At 48.2% G+C, this 21195-nt stretch overlaps 1 protein-coding gene across 1 annotated transcript in view; it reads left to right on the top strand.

Annotated features, from left to right (window-relative positions):
- The window catches only part of LOC121433066 (calpain-13-like), an 86886-nt gene that overhangs the window by 50282 nt on the left and 15409 nt on the right, over positions 1 to 21195 (top strand). The window contains exons 9-18 of the mRNA XM_041631304.1: positions 3925 to 3999; positions 5323 to 5468; positions 7332 to 7474; positions 11463 to 11474; positions 13592 to 13794; positions 14633 to 14669; positions 15045 to 15104; positions 18009 to 18066; positions 18148 to 18206; positions 19759 to 19827. Coding sequence (XP_041487238.1) covers positions 3925 to 3999; positions 5323 to 5468; positions 7332 to 7474; positions 11463 to 11474; positions 13592 to 13794; positions 14633 to 14669; positions 15045 to 15104; positions 18009 to 18066; positions 18148 to 18206; positions 19759 to 19827 — 862 coding nt within the window. The remainder of the gene's footprint in view (positions 1 to 3924; positions 4000 to 5322; positions 5469 to 7331; positions 7475 to 11462; positions 11475 to 13591; positions 13795 to 14632; positions 14670 to 15044; positions 15105 to 18008; positions 18067 to 18147; positions 18207 to 19758; positions 19828 to 21195) is intronic.

The following is a 21195-nucleotide window of genomic DNA, read 5'->3' as shown; positions in this document are numbered from 1 at the left end:
ACAAGCTGTGCACTGGGTTAGACAGGTGCCGTGATACATGCACAAATAGGAAGGCCCAATGGCTGTCTCTCAAAAGATCTCACAATTACCTAAGAGAAATAAGCAACTTCAAAAGATCTCACATACCCAAGGTTAGCAAAGAGGGTAAAGAGGCAGGATGGGCGCCATGTTTCCTCCTCGGGAAAAGATGAGTAAAGAATAAAAGCATCCTTCCTGGAGGGCTTCTTTGGATTCAGATGCCAATGATGCCACAAGATCAGAGTGGAGGAGGCCCCATGCCAGGTAGAGCTGAGGAACTGAGACTATCCTCTGAGTGATCTCTTTACTGAGCAGACTCAGATGCTCGCCCCTGATGCTTGACTCATGATGGGGATTGCTGAGTAGCTACGTCTCCAACACCCTGATGAGCATCTGGGTACTCAGAAACTTCATCCAGGTGCTGGAATGGTTATTCTCAGCTGCCATAGCCTGACCTCTGGCACCCTGCTGTCTGTTATGAACAAGTCAATATCCAGTCTCCACATATGAGAGAGAACATTCAATATTTGTCTTTCTTTTGGCCCTCTCACTGTTTTCTCTTCCTCCCACCTCAGTCCCCAGTGCCTTGGTGACTGAAAGGGAGGCGAAAGGACCGAGGAGCAGCAATACTTTATTTGCTTCTCTTGGTGGCCAGTGGGGATGAGTCTGCCGCATTCCGCTCAGGATCTGTGCAGACCTGTAACAGGCATCACAGCCGGGTGGCTGCAGCTTCATTGCCAGTCAGGGATGGAAGCGCGATCAGAAAGGAAATGCAGTGTGTCAGGGAAACAGAACAGGACCCAACAAGTAGTGAAAATCAATAGGGCAGATTTTCACAACAGTTCCGGAAGCCCCATGCAAACAGCCAGTGTTGCTGGACAAGCTGCCCACACCCGAGTTGGCAAGACTCCTTGATTCACTGTGAATCAAGGGCTGGTGTGTCCCTGGCCTCGTGGGTGGGCACTTAGCAAATAGTGTGAGATAAATGTGTGATATAGGGAAGGAAGAGGAGGAAAAAGAAAAGAAAGGGAAGGAAGGAAGGGACGAAGGGAGGGAAGGAGGGAAAGAAGGAGGGAGGGAAGGGGAAGTACAGAAGGAAAGGAGGGGAAGAGAAGGGAGGAGAAGAAAAAGCAAAGGGGAAGGATAAAAGGAAGAAGAGAAACATCAGGACATGTCTGTAGAGTAAGTGTGGCTGGAACCTCTGATGCTCCCTGGAGCATGGGAGAAGTGAAAGGAACCTAGGAAAGCCTGCATCTAAGCACCAACACAGCCTTACAATGCCTTCCTTACGACCCCTTTCTTTTTGTCTCTTACCTCTCTCTATCCTTAAAACTATATTTCTCTCCTTCCTTCCATTCTGGAGATTAAACATGGGGCTCATGCATGCCAGGCAAGATCTCAATCACTTCACTATGCTCTCAGCCTTCTTGATTTTCTGTTCGAGGCAGGGCCCTGCTTTATTGCTTGGTCTAGGTCTGAATCACTCAAGCTGGCCTTGAACTTGCCACCTTTCACCTCAGCTTCTCAGGTGGCTAAGACTGTGTGCAAGCTGACCTGGATTGTCTCTTACTTTTTCCAAAGTAAATCCAAGTAACATCTAGTTGTCCCCAGCTCTCCATGCCCAGCACCCCAAACTGTTGAATGTGACCCAAAGGATATTTTGGACCATTGACATCAGGTTCCCTGGGGTGAGGGCAGAGAATAAACTCGAAATGGTGAATATTTCCCTTGTGTTTTCCATGGCCAGGGAAGGCCACAAGGGACATCAGAGCTCAGAGAAGAAAAGAGGCCCTCGGAGAAAGCGTGACAGATGGCCATGCACGGAGGTGTCCTTGTGGCAAAGGAATAGGGTGTGCTTCAGAAGAGGAACTAGATAGGGCCCCTCTTCCTAGGCAGGAAACTGCTGGGCTACAGCAGAGGAAGCAAGGGAGGACATATTGGGCCTGAATCCTGGATTCAAGCCCTACAGGAAATGAACACGGAAGGAGCGCCTATACAGGAGTGAGTGGTGCGCAGCGCAATAGCCCCCCCCCCCCCCGAGAGTCAAGTCCCCTGGCTGAGTGTCAGCCCCCTCTCGCCAGAGCCAGGCTGGAAGGAAGTGGTGGGGACCGCATAATCACTGTCTCTATGCAGGTGGTCGATTTCTCCCAGACTCCTTAGGAATGGAGACGGATGGTGAGAGCCGGATGGTCTAATCTCAGCCATAATTGAAATTTCAGTCGCACACACTTAAAGGCAAACTTACATGAATCAATAGCGTATTGATTTACACTACATTTATTTTCCCTTACACACTGCAGAAAAATGTAATTATCGCTTAATTATAAAATTGCCATTTTACAATAACACATCTGACTGCTCTAGCCAGCATCAGGAAGCCGGGGGTGGTGGTCTCTGCCTTGCTGTCCTGACACAGAGGTGACCCTGGCTCTCCATTCAGCCTCCTTTGTGGGAAAGATCTCATTAAATTGTTGTGCCTCTGGGGCCTGTAGCCTGTGGAGCTTGCCTCGGCTTTGAAGCACACGCTGAAGGAGGAACAGCTGTTGCCTTGTGCCTAGAAGGGTCTCTTTCCCTTTACAGCCCAGAACTGGCTTCCTGAACACATCATCTCTGTAGTTTAGTTAACTAAGCAAAAAATGAGAGAAGTCATTGCATGGAGTATGTGTCATGGCATCTGTTAGATCCCTGGGATGGTATCATGGAAAGTAAAGTCACTGCTCTCTGGCTGGGCACCTGGAGTCTAAAAATGAGAAAGAAAGAAAAAGCAACAGAACAATAGCTGTGCAGAGGTCTAGCTCTATGGGAGTCCAAAGAAAGTGCCATGTGTCACTATGAAGCAAGAGAGCTTTAGCCAGGCTTCTCGTGCAGAGTACCCAGTAGGTGAACAGATACTGAGAGGTTCAGCATTGATAGGAGTGGTCCTGATGCGGGAGCATCATGATGAAAGCCAAGGGATGTGGGGGAGGGGGGGTGGGGGTAATCCTCTTTAAGAAAATGAAGTCATTTGTGATTGCTGGAACAGGATGTTCAAAAATGGGGGTGGGGCAGGAGCAGCGGCCACAGTTTTCTTGAGGGGTTTGAACTTTGCCCTGGCAGTAACTGGAGGTGACCGGAGGTGACCAGCATGTTTTAAGCAGGGAAGTGACATGATCAAGCTCCTGCTTTGGGGAGCTCACTTTGGTCACAGCGTGGAGAGTAGGAAAAGTGGGCAGGAGCTTGTTCAGGGAGAACAATTGTATGTCCACGAGGGAGGAAATGGTAGGCTGAATTGGGGTAACCAAAGGAGGAGTGGGACCAGGCCGTCTGTGAGATGGGTCTAGGAGACAGAGTCTGTAAATGAATACTATTTGATGTCTGTCTAGTAGAGACAGCAAAGGCTCTTGTGTTCCAGTTTGGTAATAGGAGTAAGGGGAAGAAGAAGAACATGGTTGAAGATAGGAGGTAGTGTTCATTTGTGTACGTTAATTATACAAATTATGGCATCTTTACACATAAATAAGATGTATTTTGATCAGTTCCCCACTTTATGACCATCTCATGACCTCCCTCCCCTCTCCATTGTTAGTTGATGGAATCGGCCTAGGCAGCTACCAAAAGACACGCTGGTAAACAAAGTGTGGTATACACACAGTGGAGTTTTGTTCCGCCATAAAGAAGACCGAAAACATGCTATCTTCAAGAAAATGAACAGAACTAGAGAATACACTGAGAGGGAAAAGCCAGATCCCAAAGGATAGATGTCGGGTATTCTCTCTCATAGGTGACATCGAGAGTTTAACGTAAGGGGACAGGTGAGGTGAGGTCACTGTGGGCCTAACGTAAGGGGACAGGTGAGGTGAGGTCACTGTGGGCCTCTTGCAGTGATGTGGGAGAGGTCTTACTATGTGGTCTTTCTCTCCACACCAGGTCCCAGGAGTGGGAGGAAACCCTAGACCCGCGGAAAAACCAGCTGTATGAGAACAAGGACAACGGCGAGTTTTGGTACTTACCCTCTTTTAAAGACATTTGAAGGATTCATTGCCCAAGCCCCTTCCTCCCAACTGCTTGCCTTAAACTTTTGTGAGCATGGAAATCAGTGTTGTAGCCATTCTGAATGACAGGTAGCTGTGTCCCCTCTCTTTGGTGTGAAGGTTATCTTGGAGATGAGACACTGAGATCTCCTGCACATTTTGATAGTAAAAAGGTAGTTTCTCAAAGGTTTGAACTTGGAAACGTCATTGTCACCTCTGTCTTCCATCATATAGGGGATCAGCAGCTTCAGTTTGTTTTGGCAAGACTCTTCCAAAAGAGTAACTGGAGGTGAATCTTCCAGCCTGGCCTTGGGAGGGCTAGCACTGTCCTTGTCTAGAAACTATTCAAGACTCCATGTCTTGAAAACACATGCTATGCCTCATGTGCACATCTTAGAGAGGATAGCCATTCCTTGGAGGGGGTCTCTGGTTTACTCAGTGACATATTTTGGTGAGATGTAGCATGTGTAATGAAAACAAAGAGAAACAGCAGGACAGCTCTTTAGAGTAAGCCTGCTGGGGCTTCCGGTGCTCCCCAGAGAACAGGACAAAGGAAATAGAAAACCTGACTATGACAGCATAGACAAGCTCAACACTGGTTCAAACCAGATGAAATCCCAATGCTGAGAAAAGGAAGTGGACAAAGTCCCACCCCTAACCAAGAAACTCTTGGCAATTAATACCTGCCAGGAAAGGGAATGTTTGTTTTCACAGTGGAGTGTCACTGGGCATGTCAACCACACTCCAGGGCACGTCCCAGGCTGAGAAGGAGTAAACCAACAGACTTGTTTGGGGCATGTTTGTTTTGGGTTTTATTGGGGTTTTTTGTTTGTCTTTTTTGATTTTCATTTTTTGTTTTGTTCTTTTCTTTGAGTACGAGAAAGGACGTGATGTTGGGTGGGTAGGGCAGTGCGGAGGATCTGGAGAAGAGGTAGGAACATGGCCAAAATATATCATATGAAAACAAATTTAAATAATTAAAGCCGAAGGAATTTAGCACATGTGAAATAACAAAAGAAAGTTAGTAACACTTGGTCTGTGTTACTAAGAATCAGAGAGACAAGCGTCAATAGAAGGGCAAAGCTTTCCCAGTGTCTCTGTCTTGGGAGGAGAGTCTCAGGGCAGAAGCTCATGGCACTGGATGTACCAGAGACAAACCTTGGTCTTTGGAGAGGCCTCTGGTAAGTCAACAGCTGGACACTTCTGCTGACTGGAGAGACACAGTGAAGTGGGAGAAAGCCAAGCCCAGGGACATAGCCAGAGGTGACTTGGACTGTGTGTCTGTTTCCCACAGGATGTCATGTCAAGATTTCCAGGAGAACTTCTCATGCCTGTTCATCTGTAACCAGATCCCCATCACCCTGGATCACGGAGTCACACCCAATGAAAGATGGCGCCAGATGATGTTCAAGAACCAAGTGATCTCAGGAAACATGGCAGGTGGTCATTCTGCTAGACCTGCAGCTGTCTACCCTAGCTCTGCCCAGACTTTTCTCTGACTCTTTCATCTGGTTAAATCACTAGCCTGATGAAGAAAGCAAAGGCGTTAGCTTCAAGGAACAACCAGGGCTTCTCCAGGCACAGGGGCAGCTAGTAGGGGTGGGCAGGGTGGTCACCTCTCCAGGCTTCCACACCCTACAGGTCCTGCTACTCAGTTCTGTCCATGTCTCCATGTCCAGGGTAGAAATCTGGCTCTCTGCTCTCCAATAAACACCCAAGACCAGGAGGAAAGGCTGCAGAAAGAGCATGGGAAAGGAATTCGGAGCCTAGTTAAATGATCATTTCCACACACTAGTTTTGGGCCTGGGAATATCACTGTTTTCTCCGTCCTCGGCCTCCATAACTGTAAAAAGTATCAATAGTAACCCCCGCTGGTTCCCTTGAACCCACAGACCACCATCCAGACACAGGGTGAATAGTCCTGCCCTGCTGAGGAGTTAGCTGGTGGCAGGCGCCTCTGACATGACCCTTCACTGTCCATCATGTTCCCTGTTTGTGACACGGATGGCTGAAACTTCTTCCTGGGGTGTAGAGTCTGTGCGAGACAGTACATCCTCGTTAAAGAGGCTGTACACGGATCTGTGCAAAGAGCGCGTGTGTACACTTGCCTGTCCAGAAAGGTTTCCTTGAATGACCCCAGACCTTAAGGTGGACTTCATTTCCGACCTCCAGGCTCTTCTAGTCGCTCCACTCAGAGAACCTTGTCTTCAAGGAGGCCACGGGCAGACTGCGTGCAACTGCTGAGGCATTCTTACTTATTCACCTCCCAAAGCAGTGCCACAAAAGCCCTTTCCCCTGGATACAACGCGCATTAGTGAACTAACCAGATATACGCAGCAAGGCCAATTATAGTGCTACCTTACAAGGAAGCAAAGGAAGGAAGTCGGCGATTGAGTGCCTGCTATACGCTGCTGAGAGCATTTTAATCAGCATCTTATTCAGTCCTCATAGGAAGGCCATGACCATGGTCGTCTTCTGTGTCTCCCTACCCATCGTACAAAGCTCACGAGTGGCGACCCATGCCTTCTGAAGAATATCTGCTCATCTGTATCCTGACTGTCCTGCCCTGCTTCATGCACTTGAGTCTAATAGTTTCCATGGGAGCCTTCCTTTTGCTTTGTCTTGGATAAGTGTGCTTGGGTTATATATACAGAGCACTATAACAACTACCCGACCACCCGTTTTCTACTTTCTTCACGGGTGCTTGGTGATTTGATGCAATTCAAGGCTCTCATGGTTATTGCCAGTGTAATAAGTGCAGGCATACTTAGAGATTCTGTAATTTTACATATAAATAGCCCTTAGAGCTGGCCATGCTGTAGGGTTCTTATAATCCCAATAGTAGGGGAAGAGAAGACAGGAACATCCCTGGGGCTAACTGACTAACTAGGCCTAGCCTGCTGGAAAGTTCTGGGTCACTGAGAGACCCTGTCTCACAGAACAAAATAAAACAGTGATCAGAATGTGAGAAATAAAACTTGAGGTTGGCCTCTGGCCTCCACAAACATGTGTGTGTGTGTGTGTGCGCGTGCGCGCGCACACACACACAAACACACACACACACACACACACACACAGGACTGAATTTATTGTTTAGGAGACATTTTTGCTCAAGTAGGGATAATAACAGAAAGAGACTGAGGTTCAGAATATTAAGAACTTAGTTTCACAACTACTGACTGTGGCTGTGGCGGACCGAGGTCTTAGCTTTCCAAACAGAGCTTAAAATCCAACTCCATAAAACACCGCACTGGGACCCTTAGGGGTGTTTCTGAACACTAATAATGGCTCATTCTCTTCCAGGAGGACATGGGAGGGATACTCAGTATCTCTTTGGTGTTCAAGAGCCCACAGACGGCAACAATGTTGTTGTGGCCTTCACAATCACGTCCCAAAGCTTGAAGACAGAAGAGGATATATTTCCACTACAGTTCCAGGTGTTCAAGGTATGCAGTCTGTGTGGGGACTTGCTCTTTATGGATACTGTGTACACTTGGAGCTAAATAGAGCCATTGGCCGAGCTGGAAGATTTAGTAACAAAAGCCCAGAGGCTCTGTAGCATGCATGTTTCCAGCTCTAAATTTTTAAGAAAAAAAATTTAAACCACAGGAGAATTAGACTTGACTATTTTTAAATAGTTTTCTGTTATGTATGTGTGTGGGGGTATGTACGCATGTGAGTTCAGATAGCCATGGAGTCTAGAAGAGGGCCGGATCCCTCTGGAGCTCGGGTTCCAAGCAGTTGGGAGCTGCACTATGCAGATGCTGGGAAGAGAACTCTGCAAAAGCAGCATTTGCTCTCAACCCTGAGCTACCCCTCCAGCCTCGTGACCATGTGCCACTCGTGTGGTACAGCTTTCCCAGGTGTGCTTCAGAGATATGCCTTCCTGGACCACAAGAAGTGTTCAAGTCCAAGACCAGAGTCTCTAATTACGCAGATTCTTGAGACAGTCCCTGACCCCCTGAATCAGAATCTTAGGTGCAAAGTCTAATGGTCTGCATTTTAACAAGTTCCTTAGAGGAACTTCCTTATGTTATTTTTGAAAATCATTGATTAAAATTAAACACACATACACACCTAAATCCAATAGGTGAATTCTTTGTCCTCTTGTGTCTAGACCAAAGCCCAGCTACAGCTCGGTGGTCGACAATCAAGCCCTGTTTGGCTGCTCATTCAAAGTCAGGTTTTCCCTTCATCCCAGAGTCCTCTCCTCCTCTGCATTACAACCAGCTTCATCACCTGCCCCATGCCAGCACACATGCTTATGCGCACACACACAAACACACACACACACAATAGATAAATAGAAACTTAATTAAAAGAAAAAAAGCTACAAAGAAAAAAGAAAACCTAATGGCTTGGCTATCTCTTCTCCCAAGAAATTCAAAGCATCCCCAAGGAAGAGTGAGGGATTCTCAAGTCCTCCATCCTGCAGCCTCATGGTACAAGTAAGACACTGAATCCCTGTGATGCCAGTGGTCCCTCCCCCACTAGAGTTGAAGAAACAATGGCACAGGGGTGTGAAATGACATGCCAGAGTTAAGGGTGAAGCTGGGCACCAAATGCCCTTCAAGCCTGCAGTTAGACACACCTGTCACCTTGAATGAGTACCACAGAGCTCAGAAGTCTATTGACACACTGAGCAAGAGATGGGAGTAGTCTCCCAAACAACTCCAGTTGCTCCTTGAGACAAAGCAAATTTCAAAAACATGAGTCTCAGTCCATTTGTGGCCAGACATATCTCCTGCCTCCTCTGCTCATGGGGAACTGTCCCGCTAACAGCTGTGGCTCTTGCTGGTGAGAAGGCCTCATGGATGTGGCATTGCAGAGTCACAAATGGCTTCTCATTTCGTGTCTCAAAACCATGGATATTCCCACTTTCATAGATATGAAATCTGGGCTCAGAGAAGAACCATCATCTTTCCAGCAGCTGGAAGTGATGGGTCATGTTTGATCACAGCACCTATAGGCTCAGGCCCAGGGTTCTCAGCAGAGCTTCCTTGCTTTTCTCACGGTACCCAGAACAACAAGAGAAACAAGGATTCTGGCCTTGGAAGAGAGCCTGTTGGGCTCTACTCTCTGACCACAGTTCAGAACTCTTGCTTATCCCTACCCCTTTTACTTAAGTCTTCAAGAGTCGAAGCCCCTACAGAAGAGGTTGCTGGGATTCAGCACAGTACTTGAGTTGCCTCAGGCCTGCCGAGACTAGCAAAGGGCATCTTCTAAGGATGCAATAATACACAGGCATCCTTTGAATCGCCATCCAGCACTTGCCTCCACTCTGGTGGGAGGAAACATGTGTGTTTTTGCTGTAGTACCTAAAAAGAGCCAAATATCCCTGGCTCCAGGCTTTGGGTGCAGAAGGAGATTTGTGACCTGGGTGTTTCCACTTGGGTGTCCCTCTTATCTCCATTCCAATCACCTCACCATACACATACACCGGCTCATGCCGATTCTTGACTATTGAAGAATTAAACAGAAGAGGTAGGAAGAAGCAGGTGTAATTTACAATCAGTCTCTTGGAAGTAGCCATATAGGCCAGTCTGTAGGATCCTGTCTAGCTGTGGCGCTATCTTGTTCAGCTCTCGCCTACGTTTTGAGCTTTTTCTCAATGATTCCACCCACAACCAATGGGCAAGCATGCTTATGGTTCAGGAGCTATCGTGAGGTTGTAATCAACTCCACCTTTCTCTCCTTTGTACAGAGATGCATCATCTCTCAGCTGACACTTAACAAAGGTGCATGCAGATCAGAGGCTTCCAAGGGCGTCCTGAGGTCTCAATGGTCCTCCCAGGATCCTGTTGAGTTAAAGGCCAAAAGCCAGTCTAGCTCTCATCATAAGAATTTTTGGGGACTGGAGAGATTGCTTGGTGGTTAAGAGTGCTTGCTTCTCTTGTAGAGGAACTAGGTTGGGTTCCTAGTACCCACATGGTAACTCACAACTGTCTGTAACTCCAGTGCCAGGCCTTTTAATGCTTTCTTCCTTCTTGGGCACTGGGCATACACATGGCACTTAGCCATATATGCTGGCAAACACTCATTCATATACATTTTTTTCATCTTAAGAAAAAAACTTTGTTTTTTGCATTTCAGCCAGAAACAATGAGTTTGCCAGCATCCAGGCTTATGGGAGTCCCTAGGGCTGATAATAATGCTGACGCAGCTGAAACGGGGTTCCAGGCTTAGTGTGAGCCTGTAGCTCACCCCCTCCCTGGCAGCTGTCTTACATCGACTGGATACCAGTGGTGTGTGAACAAGCAGGAAAAAGTCAAGACAAAGAAAAGTGATAAGAGGGGCTGGAGAGATGGCTCAGAGGTTAAGAGCACTGACTGCTCTTCCAAAGGTCCTGGGTTCAATTCCCAGCAACCACATGGTGGCTCACAGTCATCTATAATGAGATCTGGTATTTTTTTTTTCTGGCCTATAGGCATACACGCAGAATGTTGTATACATAGTAAATAAATCGAAAAAAAGATAGAAAAATGATAAGAGTAATTGCTATTTCATCCTCATTCCCCAAAGGCTCTCCCACAGGCCAGGGTTTGACACCTCCCTCTCAGTATCTATGGCTAAACTAGCTCTAATCACACCCACAAAGTGTTAGTCTGCATGTATAGAACCCCAGCTCCCACTAGAAAGGAATACCAACCCAGACGAACTGGGAAGGACGGTGCTTAATGGGAAGTGGGTGGGGCTGCTCTGCAAAGGAAAGCATGCAGCTCGCCCTGTTCCCAGCTCGCTGTCTCACCTTCCTTTTCTCACATGTGGAACAGGACCCAGGCATCTGCTCAAAGAACTGCGCTGAACAGCTAGCTTGTCACACAAAAAGACTTTGAAAATTGCAGCGGGTCATAAAAACAGAACGCTGTCCTTGGTGTTTCCTTCTACCAGATGGAAAGAGCAGAACATAACCGCCCCGCATCCCACATGCACACACACACACACACACACTCCCTACGGGGGAGGGGAGCATCCACAGAACAAACACCTATCATCTTTACAGTTGGGGAGGTCAAAGTTGACTTCTCTTTGGTGGGCTCTATATTGAGGGATTTGTACCTGACTTTGGGATATCTGCACTTCACTGAGATTATGTCTTATCTCTGGTCCTGCCAGTGGTGTCCTCCCCCTTCCTCCTATATTACCATCATAACTATGAATAATAACCATGTCTTCCCATAATACATAAAGGGCATGCTGCATCCTCTTGGGTATATTCTTTCTTCTTTAGTTTCCTACCCTTTGCTGCTCCCTACAACAGGGTAGGTTTCCTTTTCCACAACCCTGGGCACCCATCTATCCCCATGCCTGACACATATTCTGTATGTCAGACAGACTGGCCATACAAGAGTAGCATTTGCCCTGAGCCAGGATGAAAGACCCAGTTGTCTTTCCGTTGTGTCTTCCTGAAGCCTTTTTCCCTCTCTTCCACAGGTAGACTCCCAGGTATGGCTCCCTGCTGTCCTCACTGACTTCTGACGCTGTCCCTTGGTAAACTATTTTGCCTCTCCCCACACTGGGGTCTCCACATGTGTCTCCCAAGTCCACAAATCCGCTCTTGTTGTATGTTGAATCAGTTGTCTGCTTAGTGTTTCCAAACAGCTCAACAAACTAGGGTAGGATTTGTCATCTTGGTATATAGACTAGACCCCACTAGGATTCTCTCTTTAACATCCATGAGGGGCTGCAACTGTGCAAATATCCTGAAGCATTTGGTCCTCATAGAGAAGCTTGGTGCAGCAGGTTCCTGTCCATTTAAATGAGGGCAGTAGTAAGGGGTACCCAGGGAGGACCTTAGACTCCTAAACTAGTCCCCAAATCTACCACAAGCTGATGCTTGCTGACTACATAGAGCTTCAAGGCATACCCTCTACCTCTCCTCATGAGAAAAAGGATGTCTTCTTTATCCAATAACCTGACCTGGTCATGTATTGATAAAAGATCTGAAGGCTATAGGGACAATGGACTTTAGAGGGCCTGACCTCACAGACACAAACCGTGCCAACTTTTTGTATTTTGGAGCTGTGGGAGATAGTACTTTAGACACTGTCTACTTCTTGGGACCTTGTAACAGCCTTGGGGTGGGGCACTGTTATGATTTGCAGGCTATGACCACATCTTGGCCCTGGCCCATGCATCATCCCCTCTTCTTGGCAGCAGAGAAAGATGTGTCCCTTAGCCACAGCCCAGCCACAAAGCTAAGGCTGAGAATCTAACTCTGGTTCCTGGTACCCCAGCCATAGAAGGACACCTCAAAGGGTTCTGTGGGCATGTCTTCAGTGGATAGAATGGATCAGAGTTCCAGTTCCATGAGCTGGGGGACACAGAACACAGTGGGAACTTCGGTGAGAAAAGGGTACAAGCCCCACCAGAAGAATAACAGGGCTAGTTCTGTACCTTCCCGGCCAAGAATTCGCATGAAGCAGGCTCCTCTGCACACTACACCAAGGTCTCCTATTACTCCCTAGTCAAACTTCTCACTGCCACAGAGCAAGTCCACTCTCTGAACGGGGATGCAGAGCTGCCCTTTTGGTAGACTGGCCCTATCATCCATTACTTCCATCAAAGGACCTAGGAAGACCAGGTCCCCAAACCTGCAAGGGCTGCTGTGAAGAACAGCAAAACTGCCTTGGAGGGTCCCCCTGCCCTCTTCTATAACCTGGAACAGTGGCCTACCTCTTGCCTAGCCTAGTCTTATCTCTATCCCCGGACAGAAACTTCTGCATTCCCTCTGCTCGTCCCCCAGGGCAGAGTCCATCAATAACCATTTCATGGTGTATAACCATTCTAAATGGAATCACCATGCTCACATGTTGTAGGAAAATTTGTTTAGTAAGGGGTTTTTTATTATATAATATGTATGTGACATCTGGTAATAGGAATTGCGCTATATTTATTGTTATATCTGTAAGAAAATTTGAAATAAAAGGAAAATGATTGAGACCCATTATTTTTCAATGAGAAGGAATCCCGAGGCTCTGCTGAAGAGATGAAAGAGAGGGAGAGAAGAAAATTCAACCCTGCAGTCCTATGGCAGCCCAGAGCATGTGATAAAGGCTTAGAGGAGACCAACTCTGGGGACCCCAGAAGGAACTCAACACTGGAATACTGTCACTCATTTCCATATCTTCTTTGCACATAAATAAGAAAGAAAACCAGAACCCCAGGATGCCATTAGATTAGTGAGATAAAATTACCTGCCAGATTTTTGTGCATCCACTGTAGCGTCTGGAATCTGTCAAGTCCAACCTTCTGACATCACGGCTTGATTTTTATCATCTACGAAAGTGTTGAGCCACATCGCTGGCTCTCTTGGGATGTCCTGGGGATCCATGTGCCCCACAGACTACAGGTGGGATTCACCTGGTCTATAAGCTACTATTGGCGTTTTTGTTTGTTTGTTTGTTGTTTAGTTTTGGATCGGAGTCATCGCTGACTCCTTCCCCAGAACTCGTAAATGCTGGTCAGGTGAGCAGAGAAGGGTCTAGAAGGCAGCGGTCTGCCCCTGGAGCCAGGTTTCATGCACGGGAAGAGCTTCCTCACAATAATCTTGTTTCTTCTAGTTCCAGAAGTTCCAGGAAAGACTGCCACCTGCATTTTTCTCCCCATTTAGAAACGCTGCCCAGGGCATAGACTATGTCTCCAAGTGCAACTTCACCAAGTCATTTCATCTGAGCCCCGGGACCTATGTAGTGGTTCCCACGGCACACCACAAAGAAGTCGAGTTCCTGCTCCGAATATTCCTCAAAATGCCAGACAAGGACAGGTATAGAGCCCGGGGGTCCTGAGTGTTAGTGTCACATGCAGAACGTGGTGTGCCAAGGACACTGTATGAGCCTTGCTCTTGAGACACTCCCTACAGTGGGAAATGAGAATGTTCATGAACCTAAAACTTGACCCCAACGGCAATGTAAAACTGCATGAAAGGAGAGAGTGGAGGAACTGCTTCTGTCCCTAGGGACTGGAAAGGGCTTCTCAGAGACAATGGCACTTGAGTTGGTCCTTGGAGGTAAACAGACATTAGTAACTTCAAGAGAAGAGCATGCGTGTAGAAAGATCCTGAGAAGAAGCAGACATAGCAGAGTCCAGAGCTTAGTGAGTAAGTTCGGTTAGTCATATGCATGGGAAGATCGTACCATGAGTTAGATTCACTTGTCTGAAATGCGGCCAGAACGTGGGGCAGACCAGAAAGTCAGAGTGACCTGAAAAGCAAATTCTGATTCTACAGCGTCTTAAATGTTAAATCATGGGTCAAGACTGGGAGTCCTGTCCCTTTGAGCCTGAGGCAGGAGTTAGAGAGGTCTTGACAGTGGACATGTAAAGGTAGCCATCATTGCCAATTCAAGATGGAGGATGAGTTAAGGGTCTTCTGCATCCTGGCAATAGAAATCACTGTCCGTGAGCATCTGAGGATGAACAAGTCAGTGGCTAGAAAACCAGACCATGCCCACCTCAAATGAACATGTGATCATCGTGACTCCTTCCATGACTGCCTTCTGCTCACCCTCACTGGAGATGTTAGGTGCCTTTGGGTGCCCTCCCAGTAGACTCCTGGGAATACAGTATGGGTCATTTTTTGTCTCACTCTTCCCCTGATTTTCTAGGAATCTGAACGGCAGTTTCAACTTAAGAGCCCTTAAGGTAGGTGTGCAAGCCCTTTTTGCTGTCCTTATTAGCATCTCGCCAAGAGCTTCTTTCTCCTTTCCGCCCTTGCTATTGACCAGTGAAAATGGTAGGCTTCTGGTAGCTCTAAGGAACAGGGCAGAAGAGAAGACCAGCCCCCGCAAGACCAGACTGGATTCAAATATCTTCCTTCTAGCAAACTTTACTTTTCAAACCCCCTTCAAGTCTGATTTCCCCGACCCCTACAACCATCAGGTGAAGAATCTATCTTAGATTCGGGTGAGGCTAATTATACCCTTCAACCAGGCCCGCTCTTACTGAAACAAAGCTACAACACCACATGAGTGGCCTCTTCCCCGGAAATTTGACGTAACAATTTTCCTTTTGCTCCAGGGAAGTCTTTTAGAAGAAAATGAATCCCAAAACAGCATTTTCTACAGATACGTGGATCAGGTATGTTGTCTAACACCCATGGACCTTACTCACCAGGAGAGTGGGTGGGGGAGGGACTCCAGGGACAGAGCCATCTCCAATTGCTTGTCAGAATGCACGGAGTGAAAAGGACTTGACCATGTCAGCCGCTTTCTATCCTTGGACCAGCCCCAGAGGCTCTGACGGCCAAGCTGTAGGACAAGTGATGTCCCCAGGAGGGTGGAATCCCATTGAAACAGAGAGCTTAGGAAGGGAGAGGACAATTAGGGACTGTGTGTGAGGGATATAGTGTGGCTTAAGCCTTTAGACAAGCAGTTGGCAGCAGCCCTTGAAATCTTTCTCTGGCTCAGCCATCACCCCCCCACCACCACCACCAAACCTGGCATTGTTCCTCCCGGGAGCTGGCCAGCTTCAGAAAGCCCTTAAAGCTCTCTTCCTGCCAAGCCACCTATGTGCACATGGGGCTTTCCTAATGGTTTAATAAACTGTTATAAAGAACTCCTTGACTCCTCAGGATAAAAGAGCTGCCAGTGGCTCCGTGGGATGGGCCTTTTACCATTAATAACTGTTTCGGTGTGGGAAGCAGAAAATGATATAGATGATTTTGTGTATCGTGAGCCTAGCAGAGGCTGGGGAAGGAAGGAAGGATGCCATCCCGTGCTTCTGTAATTGGAGGGCTAACGGCATGGCGGTATCTCGGGCACAGGTTGGACCCACGGGCAAAGGAGGGGGGTTTACAGATAAGAGTGTGGCTGGAATGAGGGGTGAGTCCCACAAAGAGCCGTCCCTCAGTGCTTACCCAGCATGCAGGCCAGCTCTCACTGAGGCAAGACTGACCCAGAAGACCACTGCGCCCTGTCTGTGAATTCCCAAAGGCAGAGGCGACTTCATATGCGTTCCTCGTCCCCAAGCGCCGATCACCGTCCTTGGCCCAGAGGAGGTGCTCAATCATTTCTGTCAGGTTGAATTAAGACAGATTAGTTCCTCTGGAGCAGACACCCAAGCTTGGATTAGCTGCTCTGAAGTGGTCAGCGGGACCTGATTAGGATACCTGAGACCAAGCTTTTCCAGGGCAGGTGGTACATTTCCACGCAGGCCCATGTACCTGTACCTCTAAAATAAAAATATAAATTTGTCGTATGACAGGATGGTACTGACTCCCTAATCAGGACTTTCCCAAGAGATGGCCAAACGTTTGGCTCCCCCTAGAGTGGCTGCAGCTGGTATTGGGCATTGGTTGGAATTAGAATAAGACACCAATACAGTATCCTCATAGGTAGGCAAGGCACCCTGGCAGCATCCTGTACAACAAGCAAGCTATGCTCGGAGGTTGTGGCCGCCCAAGACATCTTTAAGCGAAGCATTTCTCGTGCACATGTTGTCGCTTACCCCGTGACATCTCCCTCTGGCGTAACCAGCTCTATTAGCACAGTCATTTACCAGCCTCCGTTGCTGCGAGTTGCTTTCGTTAACCACGGCAGTGGGGATGGTATAACTAGGCCTGCCTGTCGGAAAGGGATCATGCATTTGAGCTCTAGATTCGACAGAGCAAACCTAACCACCATCCTCTGTGAACTCAATTGGCAAGCATTTTCCAAACTCCCAGGACCTTCCCCAAGCATCTAGTTCACTACGCTTTGTCAGTTCCCCAGCCCCAACCTTTGAGGGTCCCATAGCTCATACATGCGATTCTCGGGGAGCTTGTCTGAGCAACCACCATCGCCATCCCTGCCATCGGTTTTTCCAATGCTCCCAGTGGAGTGACAGAATGTAGAGTCCTGGTCCGAGCGGGCCCTAGGTGGGTAACATGGAGGAGGAAGCAGATGGGGTCCATGCTCTGTTCAGTTTGTCAGTTAGTGGGCAATCCCATGAAGGCAAGTCCCTCCTTAGCATACCAACTTCTGTGCAAGATTCTTGGGGGAAAAAAAAACAAAACTCGATTGATGTTGGGCGCATAAACCCAGTTTCCCTGATATTCCCAAACTATGAGGTTAGAAGAAGGCCTGAGGACCAGCATGAGGCACTGGCATCTTAGAGGCTTGTGCTTCTTGCTGTGAGGCCTTACAAGGACAGGGTATGGGACTTCTGCTTTCAGGGCAGGCAAAACCGCCAACCCTAAGAGGAGAAAGGGACAGTGTGTGGGGGCTGTGAGGGCAGTTATCTGTGAGGGGCTGGTCTCAGGAGACCCCTTGGAGGCACATTCTGAGCCATGGAACGCAGCTCTCCAGGTCTAACCATGGAGAAACCTTACTTTAGCGCTGCCTCCCCCAAGTACAGCAGCCATGCTTCTCTGTAAAATAGTTGTCAAGGACACTGCCCACCAGACTACCCAGTGCCTGTCTTCAGGGAAGGGCTAGTGTCACGACCTCCTCCTGAGATCAGGCCTAGAAAACACCCTGCTTACCCACCACTTCAGCTGCTTTCTGCTGTTAATCTAGCAAAAGCCTCAGTACCCGGAAGACCAAGGAAGGTGCCATGGTAGCAGTTTCTAGTGCCTAGGCTTTTGGGCATGTTTAGTTCCTATTATCACACGCATGCACACTGGAAGGCATCACATCTTCTCACAGTCCCTCTGGAAGTGGAGAACACACCTCAATGCTTGCCATAGGCCTCCTGGGGGCGGGGGGGGGATCTGCTAGCGCCAGCCGCAGTGAGAAGGGGAGGAAGAAGCATGCTTTCTGTCTAATAATAGATGGAGGGGAGCAGCGTGACAGAGCCCACACCAGGAGTCCAGTGCCAAGACGGATGTCAGGGAGTTCGTTATCAGCAGGGCCAGAACCCAGGGCAGGCCTGGGACAAAGAACAGGTAGACATGCTGTGGAAAGGAGGGGCTTAGAACTCAGAGAACAGCTCCTGAGTCAGGTGGATTTATCCCTTGGCTCCTGATTCCCATCTCACGCCCATTTTTCTCCTGTTTTGGACCAGGGGCTGGACATTGATGCCACCCAACTGCAGAAACTTCTTAACCAAGAGTTCCTGACAGGTATGTCAGCTCAGAGTCCTGCTGGCTCCAGCCCTGTCTCCCAGGTTGCCACGCTCAATGGCACTTCCTCTCTTTCCTCAGGGTCTCCAGGGGACACTTTCTCCTTGGACCAGTGCCAAAGCATCGTGGCTCTGATGGATGTATCCTTTGCAGTCACCCCCTCCTGCAACCCTAGGAACCCGCCTGGCCTGAGGGCTTCCCTGGGCTTCTAGTCATAGGTATCACATAGATCCTGTGCCTGTTCTCCCGACTTACTCTAGAATCTAGCTCATCGTGGCAGCCATGGTCACTACTGAGCAGACTGCTGGGACTCCTAAGGAAGTGCGTTTATAACGCTTGCAGCAGCCCTTAGGGTTCAACAGCTGTTATTCCATTCAACAATGAAGGACACGGAGGCCGCAGAGGTCAAGTACTTTTGCCCTGCTTCCACAGCTAGTTGAAACTACACAGGGATTTGAAATAGAAGTTTTAGCTTCCAAGCTTTCTGTTCTAACCTCCTCCTGTACTTCATACTCCAGTTGGAACTATTTTCCCTTTGCCCTTTCCTTCAACACTGGAGAAATCTTTGCTGTTTGGGTTCCTTACTCAGAAGGCCCCCAATTTAAAAAGATAACCACTGAAAACTCTCAGACCTCCTTAGTCTGCAGTGCACGACAGTGGCGCCCCCTTGTGGCCCACATGGCATTTTTGCACGTGTAGACAATAGCCTTGAGCCAATTCAGTGGCTAGCCCAGTTCCACGGCCACAAGGAACAGGGCCAGGAATCAAAGTATAATTGCTTAACTCTCACCTTAACACCCTCCCCAAGGGGACTTTCTCCCCTACCCAACCGCTGTCTCTACCCAGGCCCGAGAGACACTGGCCATGTAGGATGGATCCCAAGCCTGGCAGCTTCTGCCCAGGCTGTGGCTGTCTCTAGAGACAGACAGATCACCCCCCTCACACTGTTAACAAGGCTCGAGTGTGAATGCGAAGCCAGCTATTGTAGAACAAGAAGGCTTCTTGATGGAATCATAAATCAGTCCTGTCTTAGCTGACTGTGGTCTGGAGTCACCCGGAGACACAGAGGAATCCAAATGGCCCTTGCAGCCCTGTGGCTAGGGCACCTAGCCGGGGGAAGAAAAGAAAGGGCTAGAAATGACCTATGTTTTGTACTGGGACAGTGCACATGGGGCCTCCCCTGGGTTTGAGTGCTAGGGCAGGGTGCTAGCTCTCATAATTCAATTAGTTCTCCTGCATTCGTTGCTTACTATAAGGGGAAGCAGTTCATAGGAATACATAGGAAGCATCCCGGTTACACACACCGCCCAGCGACAGCACATTTACCCATCCACACTACATCTGACTTGCAAGCCCCCTGCATGCTCCTCCCCAGCCTCTCCTGCCAGAGAACCCAGCCCAACTGGTGAAGGTTATGCTGTGGTGGGGGTGGGGGCCCCTCGCACCTGCTGGTTACAACTGAAACTGATGCCTCTTTCTCAGGGTGCCTTCCTTTTTAACAATGCATTTTATTTAGTAAAAACAAATCTAAACCAGGTCACCTTGAGACAGAGCGGGAGCCAGCTGGCCTGGGGCCAACATGGCACAGGGTTACTAGCTGAAAGATGACGCGGCTCTGGCTTTGCTGCTGGAGCAAACAGCTCCCCTTCTCCACCACCCTCTGGACTGTTTGGCGCTTAACTACTCCTCCAGCTGAAGGTGAACGGGCGACTGGATCAGTATGAGTTTGCAAGACTGTGGAGTCGCCTCATCCACTGCCAAGTACGGTCACACTCTCTATGACATGACTAACGCTCTTATCTAACCCAGCTGAGCAAATACGTATTGGGTGTCCCACCCTGGGGTATGAAATGATGGGGAGCATCAGCCCATCCCCCAAAGTCACCTCACGTTTTACTTAGAGAGACGTACACGCAAACAAAGGCTGCAATGCTGCCAGAGGGGCAGGGTGAGGAATGTTCTAGAAGGCCGGAGAAAAGAGGATAGCATGGGCAGTGTCTAGAATTGCCATGGTGCATGGTGTGTGTGTGTGTGTGTGTGTGTGTGTGTGTGTGTGTGTGTGTTCAAACACTCATTAGTCAGAACCCATCTGTGGGAGGACCTACCAAAAGAGATGTGGTTGGCCTATGGCCTCCCATTGTCCTCAGGACAAAATCAAAGCAGCACACAGACCTCTTGAGTTGAGCTTCTAATTTTAAGTCCAGAAGACGTCATTTTTACTCATCCTACTTCCTCTAAAATCCAACTCTAAGAGGCCTTGCTGTCCCTGATAAACCCAATGCCTCTGTTCCTCCGCCCTGCCCTTCCTCTCTCCCATCTCCATACTCCAAGCCTCGCCATTTCTCACCCACCCTAAAAATACAGGAAGCTTTGGACATGGCTTCCCTGCCAAATCTTCCTTGCCAGTCCCTATGACCCAATTACTGTCTGCTCTGGCCCCTCGTCTTCTGTGCCATACCTGTAGAGCAGATCACATTGTCTGCCTTGATATTTTGAACTTTGCCCTTATTTTAAAAGTTGTGCCTGTTGCTGATAGAAAACATAGATGAGGGGCTGGAGAGATGGCTCAGAGGTTAAGAGCATTGCCTGCTCTTCCAAAGGTCCTGAATTCAATTCCTGGCAACCACATGGTGGCTCATAACCATCTGTAATGAGGTCTGATGCCCTCTTCTGGCCTGCAGGCATACACACAGACAGAATATTGTATACATAATAAATAAATAAATATTTTTTAAAAAAAAGAAAAGAAAAGATAGATGAGAAAAAGCAAACTCAAAAAAGAAACCATGCTCTTGCCTCTTGCCAAAGGGAAAGCATTAAGACCCAGTTAATATGTTCCAGCTCGTGTCCTATAATAGGCACATCTATACACATGAAACAAAAGTATAACCTGGTCAGGCGTGATGGGCACATCTGTAATCCCAGCACTTAGGAAGCTGCAGCAGGAAGAGTATGAGTTTGAAACCAGCTTTGGCTACATAGAGAAGCCCTATGTCAAATAAATAAATGAGTGCACAAATAAATATAAACATAAACCTGCATACAAGCTGCTTTTACACAACAAAGAGCACCAATATTTATGTGTCTAATCATGTCTCGAGCTGAGCTCTGAACACTTTGAAAGACTGG

Source organism: Microtus oregoni, unplaced genomic scaffold (genome assembly GCF_018167655.1).
Source record: "Microtus oregoni isolate MIOR12 unplaced genomic scaffold, Mior012 000036F_ref0000092, whole genome shotgun sequence".
NCBI classification, from domain to species: Eukaryota; Metazoa; Chordata; class Mammalia; order Rodentia; family Cricetidae; genus Microtus; species Microtus oregoni.
Note: the sequence above shows the minus strand (reverse complement) of the source record. Positions and strands in the feature narration are given on the sequence as shown.